This window comes from Heliconius melpomene, chromosome 12, assembly GCF_056956725.1.
Source record: "Heliconius melpomene rosina isolate 202511_hmr_F chromosome 12, ASM5695672v1, whole genome shotgun sequence".
Taxonomy (NCBI): Eukaryota; Metazoa; Arthropoda; class Insecta; order Lepidoptera; family Nymphalidae; genus Heliconius; species Heliconius melpomene.
This window is the reverse complement of record NC_140400.1, coordinates 824,842-835,722: the sequence shown is the minus strand read 5'-3', so window position 1 is coordinate 835,722 and position 10,881 is coordinate 824,842. Positions and strand designations below refer to the sequence as shown.

At 34.2% G+C, this 10,881-nt stretch overlaps 2 protein-coding genes across 3 annotated transcripts; one reads left to right on the top strand and one right to left on the bottom strand.

Annotated features, from left to right (window-relative positions):
* On the top strand, positions 1 to 2,888 carry LOC146533311 (uncharacterized). The gene is made up of 4 exons (XM_085194977.1): positions 1 to 1,119; positions 1,520 to 1,600; positions 1,873 to 2,035; positions 2,577 to 2,888. The coding sequence occupies exons 1-4, from the start codon at positions 418 to 420 to the stop codon at positions 2,735 to 2,737; spliced, it is 1,107 nt and encodes a 368-aa protein (XP_085051103.1). The 5' UTR covers positions 1 to 417; the 3' UTR covers positions 2,738 to 2,888.
* On the bottom strand, positions 2,865 to 8,553 carry LOC146533310 (uncharacterized). 2 transcript variants are annotated; one of them, XM_085194975.1, is made up of 9 exons: positions 8,416 to 8,553; positions 7,813 to 7,897; positions 7,457 to 7,583; positions 6,792 to 6,877; positions 5,730 to 5,943; positions 5,113 to 5,309; positions 4,433 to 4,581; positions 3,803 to 3,937; positions 2,865 to 3,128 (listed from the first exon to the last, which is right to left on the bottom strand). In XM_085194975.1, exons 1-9 carry the CDS (start codon positions 8,434 to 8,436, stop codon positions 2,979 to 2,981), a joined length of 1,164 nt encoding a protein of 387 aa, XP_085051101.1. In that variant the 5' UTR covers positions 8,437 to 8,553; the 3' UTR covers positions 2,865 to 2,978. The 2 variants fall into 2 exon arrangements, with proteins under 2 accessions (XP_085051101.1, XP_085051102.1); XM_085194976.1 differs by having other exon boundaries at positions 7,813 to 7,888.
* Positions 8,554 to 10,881: the final 2,328 nt, after the last annotated feature.

Sequence of the window (10,881 nt, the reverse complement as noted above, 5' to 3'; positions counted from 1 at the left end):
TCCATAGGAGCATTAACATAGAGTTTGTTGATAGTTTAGGACTTCGAGGCAATCCAGCTCCTCGGCGACACGGACATAGTAAAAGACTCAAGAGAGCTAAACCTTCCGGGTTAGCATAGTGTATAATAATTAAATAGTATTGACACTGACGGTGGTGTGTTAACATTAGGTTATATGCGAGATAATGTGTGAATCTAAGAAAAAATGTATAAAACAAGAAAGGTTCAGGTGCTAGTTAAATTATTCACACGTTTTTATTAAGTTAAGGACCATCTTCATACTACATTTTTAATTTTGTTAATGTATAACACTTCCATCAAAATCAATTTACTTAATTGCTATTATTGATTCAGAACAACATACGATAGAAACTTTTGTATTAACCTCTGGACTATATAAGTAGAAAAGTTTAAAATAATGATTGATCCTGACTTTTTAAGTATTCTCAAACCATTATATGTTTTAAGTGTGCCTTTTTGTGTTAGAAAATATAAACTGAAAGGGAATGTCATACGAGCTACTTCAAGGAGAGATATAATAGCAGCAATCGTGTGCAATTTAGTTATATATATCCTATTGTATTTCACATTATTGTCATTTATGGAGCTCTTGGATGCCATCATCATATACGATATCTATTTCTTAACCTATGTTCTGTACGCCATTAACCACACTATCCACAGTATTCTGAATATTACCAAAAGTCAATGTCACGTTAATATAGTTTTAAACCTTCAGCAAATTAATAAGATATTAAAAAATCAAGAAGATTCTAAATTTCTGAGACTTTTTGTGAAAATCACATTAATTTTTCTTTTTTCTATTTATTTTCTACTTGTTTCCTTCAAATTAATAATAGATCCGTTATGGTTTTGGACTAGAAGTATATTCATTTTCCTTACAATAATATTTGACCTTGAACTGTTCTATACATCATTTATCGTTCTTTTTCTGGCGTGGAAAATCCAGAAATGGTCAAACTTAATAAAATATAAGAAAAGAATTATTTCCATAAAGCACATGATAAGAGATGTTGAATCTGAGGAAGATGTAATGTTGGATACATTCAGAAAGATCTTCGATACTATTGGGGATATTGAGAAATCATCAAAAGTGACGGTATTTATTTATTATCTTAAATTTAAGATATCGTTGTTAGTTTTCACTACTACTTAACAAACTTAAAAAAAAAAGTTTACCTATCAGTTTGTCATATATGTAAGTGATATTGTCTGAATTGGATAATATTTGAGTGGCATTAACTATTTAGGCTTGGAATGGTTATGAATGCTAAAATATTATTTGTACCTGTACAATGCAGTACTGGTACCAACGTTGTTATACTGCAGCGATATGTGAGTAGTACAGAAGAATAAATGAAAGTTAATGCATATAATATGTATGTAATTATTTAAATGTAGTAAAATCGGTTCAATGCATGAGAAAATATCGACATAGATACGTATATTTAATATTTTATTATTGACTGGTATTTATAATTGGTTATTTTTTTTACCAGATATTAAATCATTTGATAATGCAGTTCGTACAGTCAATGGCATATGTGCAGATTTGGATTGAATGGCTAAAGCACAATACGGTAATTTCAAAGAACCCGTTCTCTAAAAACTAAAAATGTTTGCATGCAAAACTAAGGGATCCTAATGTAAAGGCACGCCGTCTCCCCCGCTCCACCCAATTTTCGAGACATTATGCGTTGGCGGAGCTCAACGCCGCGCTTTCTTTACTAGGATGGAGGATGAAAATAATTTGGATGGGGCATGAGGCACAAAGTGTCTTAACACTAGGTTTCTTCTGCCTAGCTTACTGTACGGAAAAATGTGAAGCCATTTTTCTTATTTTTTTTTCCAGTTGGGCAATGTAGTATTATCGAGTCACACAATCGGAATAATCGTATGGATCACAAAGAGTATGATTTTAGAAGTCATTCTGAGCGTGTGCTGTGAAATGTTATATAGAGAAATATTAAATACTAGAACTGTAATATTACAATATTTGGTAGATTCATACACTAGTGAGTATATTTAACTTTTTAAGTATAGATAAATCCTGTTTTGTACTTTTTACCAACTTTAAAGACATATCGTGTTGTTTGCCTAACCTGACGTCGTGATTTGTCACGTCAGTTATCAGGTGCGGATCGAACCCAAGACCATCTTCTGCACTCTTTAACTGTATTACGTAGAGGTCTTGTTTAATACTTAATAAACTATTATAAAACAATGTTCGTGTATTAAATTCATTATTTTCTTCGCCGATAACCTTTAGGTTAGTTGAAAGAAAATGAATATCTCTTCAACCTAATTTACACTGGTTATTGTTTACCTTACATTTATGAGTATCTCAAACTTCTAAGCTAAGAACGTATGGCTTAGTGACTCTGTTTAGTTGTCGTAGCGTAGTGGCATGCAATGTATCAAACAAACGTTTGATACATTGCATCAAGAATAATTAAATATTTGCCCAAATCGCCATGGAAATCACCGTCACGACGAAGATCTCGAAGTTATGGGCAGTTATTTTATATAGAAATAAATATTTTCTTATTTTTTCAGACAAGGATAGACACTTTGCTAAAAGAGTTTTAAGAATAACTTACATACAATTCAGAAAAATAAATGGCGGCGTATTCACGGTGGACGCTGCTCTGCCTTTAAACCTTGCAGTCGTTATGGCCAACTACACTGTAGTCTTGTTACAATTTGCATTTATATAAAAATATAGCAAATTATTTTGTTTGTGTAAATGCCATTTTTGATCGCTTGTACATTGTAATATATTAAAGAATGTATAAGAATTTGAACTTTGAATATATCTATTCCAGGATAAATAAAAAAAACCGATTAAGTCCAAATAAATTTTATTAAAACAGAAAAATATATATTTAACATTTTTATTATCTTTTTAAAAGATTCTTTTTCTTCACGTTTAAACTATATGTAAATATTCTTATAATTTTATCCCTCACGGACAAATTGTTTTACCAAACTGGGAAGCAAAGACTGCAACCACAATGTCGAGCCTGTAAGTTTTCCTAACAAAATTTCGTCATTGACGCAGTCAGAGCGGACCACACCAACCAGTTCGCCTCCGTTCAGTCCAGTATTCTGTAAAAATATTTTATTTAACTTTATTATATATTCCACGTATAGAAAGACAAGTATGACATATAAATATAATTTTGTTTTTTTTACTTCACGCTATATTTGGCATAAGCTGGGTAGGCTGAAATAATCTCTGTTTTGCACTTTTCACCTGATTTTCGTGATATTGCGTCTCGAGTGGCGGAACTCAACGCCGCGCTTTGTGTCGTTGCCAGAACGAGATGAAAATGAACCTACAACCTACGTTTACAGCCACCTATGCTTCAGATCCACGACGACCTGATAAAATTTAGTTTTAAATAAAATTAAAAATGTAATTTTAAGCCACTTCATTTTGCTTTTCTGTTTGTTAGTAGCAGCGAAAGCTATACTTTGACTTACCAGAGCGAGGTGATAAAACAGAATTTCATTTGTTCAGAAATCAATAAAATCTACTCAAGCTATCTTTCAAATCGCAATACAATAATGTCTGACTGCAATCGTCGTTTACGGGCTCCATTCCCACTCGGGAAACGAATTATTTTTATTTTCCCTGTCTGCTAGATATAACTCATCGTTAAGTTTCGCCTGTCAGCCCACAACGCCTCTAAAGTTCGGCGGCAAGTAGGGAATGAATAGAATAGCTTTCCCTCTACCTTAGCTATGTGAGAAAAAGAAAAAAATATTAGTTAACTCACTTTTGTTGGGCATACAATTGGCGCCCCGTACGATGCGAAGCAGTTAAGGTCCTGTATTTTTTGTCCACACATCGCTTCTAAGGAACCGAACCCGCCAATTTCTTTACAACGATCTTCCTTCGGTCGTATAACTGTCTGGAGTTTGACAAATATAATTATATTATATTATAACTTTTTAAATATAACTTTCTAAATATACATTTTTAAACAGAGAAAAGTTCTAAAAGATCCCACTTACTATATAAAGGAAGATTTTCCAAAGCAAATTTTAGAGAAAAGAAATACACATATTTTTTATACACTCCAAGTTTGTTTTTTCTTTTCAAATTGACAAACTGTAATTTAGCTAATGTCACGACACTATTCCAGTTTTTCCTCCTGAATTTATTTATTTACATTTATTAATTTTTATTTACATTTCCGTTGCGTGTACACTCAGATGTTATACAAAATAATTTTAGCTTGACTCAACGCCGGGCTTTACCTCGTTACCAGATCGAGAAAATGAAAATATTAAATGTTTAATTTCCTCGAGCAGAAATCGAAGCCACACCCTGTTGCGTTTACAGCCCCTGCGCCAAGACTGGCCTCGTATTATATATATTTAAAATAGGTAAAATTATACTATACCGAAACAATGTTATCATCTTTGTCTAGACCGAATGTCATACATTCACTCTCCATTTCTTCGTAGCCCAAGCACGCATTCTGCACCCCGCCGCTACCCCACTCCACACTCTCATTTAGTATAATCAAGCCGAAGTCATTGAAATGTGTACCTGTCAATTTGGATATTGGAATATTAATAGTTAATAGTTGTAGATAAAAAAAATATTATACTAGTGACCCACACGCGGCTTCGTCTGACTAAGCTTATTATTGTAAGCATTAAAGATAAATGATAAATTGAAACGACTTGAGGCGCAAGGCCACAAGCGTGTGGCTGTAAGTGCACATGTTGTGGGTTCGATTCTCAATCAAGGAAATTAAATATTTAGTATTATTAGTTTCTGGTAACAAGGCAGAGCGCGGCGTTGAGTTCCGCCTTTAAACAAGCAATGTTTCTAGAAATCGGAGAAAAGTAGGGAACGGAAATGTTTTAATGTGAATGGAGTCTTACTTCTATATTTCCACATTTCCTCTGCCTACCCTGGGACTCTTTCTGATAAGGATTGAAATGCCTCAACACTGGGTTTCCTTTACCTACCCTAAACTAGAAAAAAGTTGAATAACCGAAGCCGCGTTTGGATCACTAGTAAATACATAAATGGAAATAATATTTAAGGGTGAGAAATAATATTAGAATATACCAGAGTTGTATCCAGGATTATAAAATCGTAATTTCTCATAATAATTCTTGACCTTGTTAGCGGATGCCGGAACTCGAGCAAACAATGTAAACTTTTCTGATGCGAGCAAGCACGTCGCCGCCGTCAAAATAACGCGCGGGTTGACGAGTGACCCCAAACAGAATGCTTCTTTGTTCGTTACAGTTTTGTCAATCACTCTGAATAATATACATTTATATTATATTTTTTAGCAGCTTCAAGCTGTTTCCCGTATATCAGAATAAGGTGAGGGAACCTAGGCTAGACACATCGTTCCCCATGCACTGACTTTTTTTGAGATATTGCGTGTTTAGATCATTTGTGGCGCAGCGCCACAAGTGTGACTGTAAACGTGACAGGTTGAGGGATCAATTCCCACTCGAGGAAATTAAATATTTAATATTTTCAACCAAGCAAAGCAGGTTGAGTTGAGCAGGCAGCGTTGAGTTCCGCTACTCAACAACACGCAATGCTCCCAAAATTCGACGGAAAATGTGGAGTGGAAGTGTCTCAACGGGAACATAGTGTCTTAACACTAGATTCCCAAATTTCGTCTGCCTACCATATGTGGGATACTGTGTGACGCTAAAAGAACTTACTTATGTAAAGTGACACACCAAGGACAGGAATCGGACGTCAGAATCTTGCATGAAGCTCGTGCAGGTTTCGGGGTTTCTGGAGCTATTACAGGTGTTATAGCTGTTACAGATGCTGTAGCTGTCACAGGTGCTGTAGCTGTCACAGACGTTGTAACCGTCACAGATGTTTTAGTTATTTTAGGTGTTGAAGGTATCACAGTTGTTGCAAAGTTATCTAAGAGAAAAAATGTATCGAAATTATATAATATACTTTTTATTGATAAAAATAATAAAAAAAATTAAGCCATTGCGGTGCGAGGGAACAATCGTGCTACTGTTAACGCAACGGTTGTGAGTTCGATTTCCACTGGGGTAAATGCTAATAACCTATTGATTAATAGATATTATCATTTCTTCACCATATTGTTGAGTTCCACCATTCAAATACTCGGCGGAAACTGGGGAACGAAGGGTCATGTTTCTAGGTTCCCTATGCGTACCCTGCTATATGCTGCGGGATGCCTGCTATATACAGCTTATGCTGCATAAACAATAATAAGCCGACTCAAATACTTGTCAATTACGTAGAATACCCAGGATATAAATACAAACAATTTAAATTTTTTTGTATGAAATTGGGACTATTCGCTAAGTTGGTATATCTGCTAAATTTAAAACAATTGAAAATAATCATTAAAATAAACAAAGACCCCGGTTGCATAAAACTTAAAAGTTAGTTTCTAAACAATACCATAAGATCTTTTCTTACCTTAACGCTTTATCCCTAGCGAAGTTACTAAATACAACGGAAAATATTTCCCAATTCTTAAGCCGCTTCTTACTCTAGCGTGAATAAACGCAGAGACTAACAGACAATCAGATAAGCAGACAAACAGACAAGAATTCTAAAAATCAATGTTTTGGGTTCTACTCGTCGCCCCCAATATAACCCCCAACAATATATTATCTTATATATTTTCTATGTACAGACAGCGATGAGTTACTATTTTATTATATGTATTATTTTAGATTCACTTTGTAATCGTTTAATTGTCTTTCATGTCTGGTCGATTGTCGATTTACCTGTTGTTTTCGGTTTTTCTGTCATGTGCACGAGGTCCAGACTGCAGCACCATGAATCAATTGCACAGTTATTCGGTCTGAGGGATCTGAAACATAAATATAGTTGAGGTTTATTTTTAGTAGTATCCCGCATAAAGATGCAGAGATAACTTATTGTTAAGACTTAATTTTAAAAACTTTTGCCTTAAAACCAGAACGAGGAAACAGAAATAATACATTTCTCCGAGTAGGAATCGAACCCGCAACCATTGGCCACGACGGCTTTGACATACCTACGCTCTAAAAACGTTAACTTCCTTCGGACATATTCGGGTAAGGTAAATAATTGACGTCGTTGTAGGACAGTACGGTATACGTTTCCCATTTGGAAGAATATTGTAACAAAAAGTAAAAATGAATGCCTCGGCATCGTCTTTCACTTCTTGACCTCTAAACGAGCAAAGACAAAAAACAGTAGCCTGACGCTATTGCTATTGAGAAATTTCTATAATATATTCAAAACTGAATCTATATAATAATTACTTGTAACATTAAAAATTACATTTTCATAATACCAAGACTCTTTATCCACTCTATGGCAGTATACCCGTAAAAGGTTGTTGTCTTACAAAAAAAATATAAAAAAGTCTCTAAACAGGAAAAACATGAAGTTTGAAAAAATATACCTGATGAGACTGTCATCTATATTTCCACCGGGTAAAACGTGGGTTTTATTACACAGGTAATATAGAACGCAGACACCAGGTGAGCCATCGTCCATCACACATTCAATTTCTTTGGTGGGAGGGAAATCTGCAAAACAATTTTAGAAAATCTTTTAAGTATTCTCTACTCCTCCTAGGGTCGCTTTACTGGACCGATTATTATGAAATATTCCATTTATCTATAATTTTATGAATATTTTTATATCATTCTTCCAAATGCGGATTCCAACCAACAACCAACAAGTTTACAATCAAACACTACTCTATTGCGCTTAGACAGCGACATGCTCGTATCGTTAAATGAAATATATAATTACCTAGATATGTTTGTCTGCTAATCCTATGAGAGGCAACAATGGCAACCGTTAAAAATGACATAAAAACCATTAAGTTTATGCCCATCTGTAAAATGTAAGAAATAAAACTATTACCATAAATTAAGAGAAACAAGTGAATTATATCATAAAGGCCAGTCGCAAGGACACATAGTGACTGTAAAATCGACTGATTGTGGGTTTGATCCCCACTTGAGCAGATGAAATATTTATTGAAATTTATATTTCCATCTTTGTTCTGATGTTTTTTGTGATGAGTTCCGCCACTTAATACTCAATGCCTCCAGAATTCGGCGGAAAGTGGGTAAACGGAGTGGCTTAACACTAGGTTCCCTCTGCCTACCCTGCTGCTGTGTGCGGGACACATTAGGTGTTCAGCAGCGGAAAACCCAATACAGCGCTTTTGCCACGATATCAGAGCGAAGAATGCTGAAATAGAAAGCTATTGCACCACGACTGGCCTCAAAAATGTATATTAACAATAAATGTATAACAATCATCAGCTTCCCGAGTGAATATCAACAGTATTTAAAGCCATTTATTATAATCATTAGAAGTACTTTTTTTTTGTTATCACAATATTACCTTTACATTCACACTCCTCATGATGAAAATTTAGCACTTCTACACAAAAACATATGAAATCTGGATATTTTTTGTATTAATAATGTATTAAATATATTATTATAAATTTCTATACGTAATGCTGTTATGAAAGATCGAATCGACTGGTGACAGCATTTCAATATAGATTTAAAGAAAACAGTAAGCGCTTTATGCAGTTATGAGTTAATTAAAGTTAATTATTATAATAAATCAAAAATCAAATCAAATCAGCTTCACGCTGTATCCCGCACACAGTAGGGTGGCCTACCCTGGCAATATAGTGTAAAATTCTTCATTTTACACGGATTTTGAACAAGGCTTTGCGTGTGTGCGTCGCTGAAAAAATTAAAATATTAATAAATAATAATTCATTCCCTCGAACCCACAACCATCGCGTTACAGTTACATCTTTGGGCACCTGCGCCATGACGGCCTCAATAATTTCGCCACGCATCGTCGTAGCGCAAAAACACAAGTATTCAACTGTAAACGCGACAGCTGCGGGTTCGATTCACGTTCGGGAGGAGAAAATAGTTAATATTTTCATTTCCTTGTTCCAATGTGGGGAATGGAATTGTACCAATGGAGAATGGAGTACCTTAACACTAGTTTCCCAGGGTCCCTCGTCCTAATCTGCATGTGAATAGGATCCACAACCGTCGTGAAAAAAATTGTGTTCAGTTTTGAATAAAATCGTCCAATGTTATCGTAGCAATGGTCATGGAAGCTATCTCTTAAGTATAACTATTAATATATAAAAAACCGTAATATAAAATATGTCATTTTACAAGTTAACTTTTACCACTAGTTTTGCGTTCGATATTTACTATTTTTTTCCTTAAGGCTTCAATCGATTGAAAATAGCCAGAAGTCGTGAATGACACATTCCTAGTGTCCGAGGTAACTGATCGCTAGTAGGTATGTGGGTTAAATCGAAATAATTAACGTGATTTCTTTTAGCTCCACGCCGTATCGAGTTCATAACACGGTAGGAAGAGTGAACCTGGGAACCTAGGGCTAAAACAGTTCTGTTCCCCAGTTTCCGCCGAGTTCTGAAAGTATTGCGTGTTGACTTCCGCCACTCAACATGCAATGCCTGTGGGGAACGGGGTGAGAGCGGGATACATTTTCACTCCATAGCTATCGAAAAGAAATTGTTAGATAAGTGAACATAAAATATGTCCATATTTTATAAAATATATAATATTTAATAACAGCATGGTTTTAATCTGCCACCGCCGACCTCAAACGAGATAAATGTTCAGGACCAAAGTTAACATGCAATGTTGCTTAACGTATTTTCCAAATGGGATTTACCAATGTGCAAATGATTGTCCTCTTAATAAATTGAGATCCCTGGGTCCCCAGACCTACGTTATTTTAGCTATGTCGGAATTTTGAGGAGCTGAAAACCGAAGCTTATCTTCATTAAATTTCCTTGATGATGAAATGTAGCGAAAGAACTTTCAATAACAATGTCAATTAGAAAACGGTAAAATATCACCTTGCAATTTTCGATTACTCTTTGTCATAAAATACCTTATTGTGAATTATTTATCTATAATTCGGATATAATCTATACTTCTATATTATTATTATTAATTTAATATTTAATTTAATAAAGCGGAAGAGTTTGTTTGTTTGTTTGTTTGAACGCTAAGATCTCTGGATCTACTGGTCCATTTTACTATGTTTTTATTTTGTATATAATATTACATTACACATATACTAATATATTAAAATACTTATTTATAATTTGACATGCAATTTGTTCTGCCATGTTAATAACAACTGTAGCTACGCGACCGTTACCGCGACAATTTGACATTGATCCTTATGAAAATAAATATAACAGTCACTTTTAGCATTTTATCTAGATTGAAATTATAGTGTACTGTATAACATTCTAATAAATAATTAAGGAGATGTCACTGATTCAAAATGACCTAGCCTTCGGGCGACATAGTATGAGTATGACCGACGCGAACGGGCAGATGACGTTGACGGTTTTATAAATTTTCGTACATTTTCGAACTATTATTAATTTTTATGTAATTATTTGCTGTTTATAATCAATTTACCCTACATTTTGGTTCTCTTCTTATTTTATTTGATATTACTAGCAAAAATTATTTATAACAATTTCTCGAAAACTAAGTGGTTTGTTGGAACCGAAACTTCTTAATAGTATGTTTCCACTACGAGTACCTTGTTAGAAATTGTTACATGCGTGAATACAAAAAATATTAATAAGTAATAAAAATATAATGTCAATTAACAACATTGTTTTAATCTGAAACCTCCGACCTCTTACAGATAAAAGCTCAGGACCAAAATAAACAGTAGTGATGTGTAACATATTTCCCAAACGGGATTTACTAATAATAAGTATAATTTTTGTCAATATTTTATTTTTTTGATAAAAATATTTTATATTTCAATTCC

Coding starts and splice junctions, on each gene's coding strand:
- LOC146533311 (XM_085194977.1), top strand. CDS start 418: ATGATTGATCCTGACTTTTTAAGTATTCTCAAACCATTATATGTTTTA. Junction 1,120..1,519: donor AGAAATCATCAAAAGTGACG/GTATTTATTTAT, acceptor TTTTTTTACCAG/ATATTAAATCATTTGATAAT. Junction 1,601..1,872: donor AATGGCTAAAGCACAATACG/GTAATTTCAAAG, acceptor TTTTTTTTCCAG/TTGGGCAATGTAGTATTATC.
- LOC146533310 (XM_085194975.1), bottom strand. CDS start 8,436: ATGAGGAGTGTGAATGTAAAG. Junction 7,898..8,415: donor TGAGGAGTGTGAATGTAAAG/GTAATATTGTGA, acceptor TACATTTTACAG/ATGGGCATAAACTTAATGGT. Junction 7,584..7,812: donor TAGCAGACAAACATATCTAG/GTAATTATATAT, acceptor ATTGTTTTGCAG/ATTTCCCTCCCACCAAAGAA.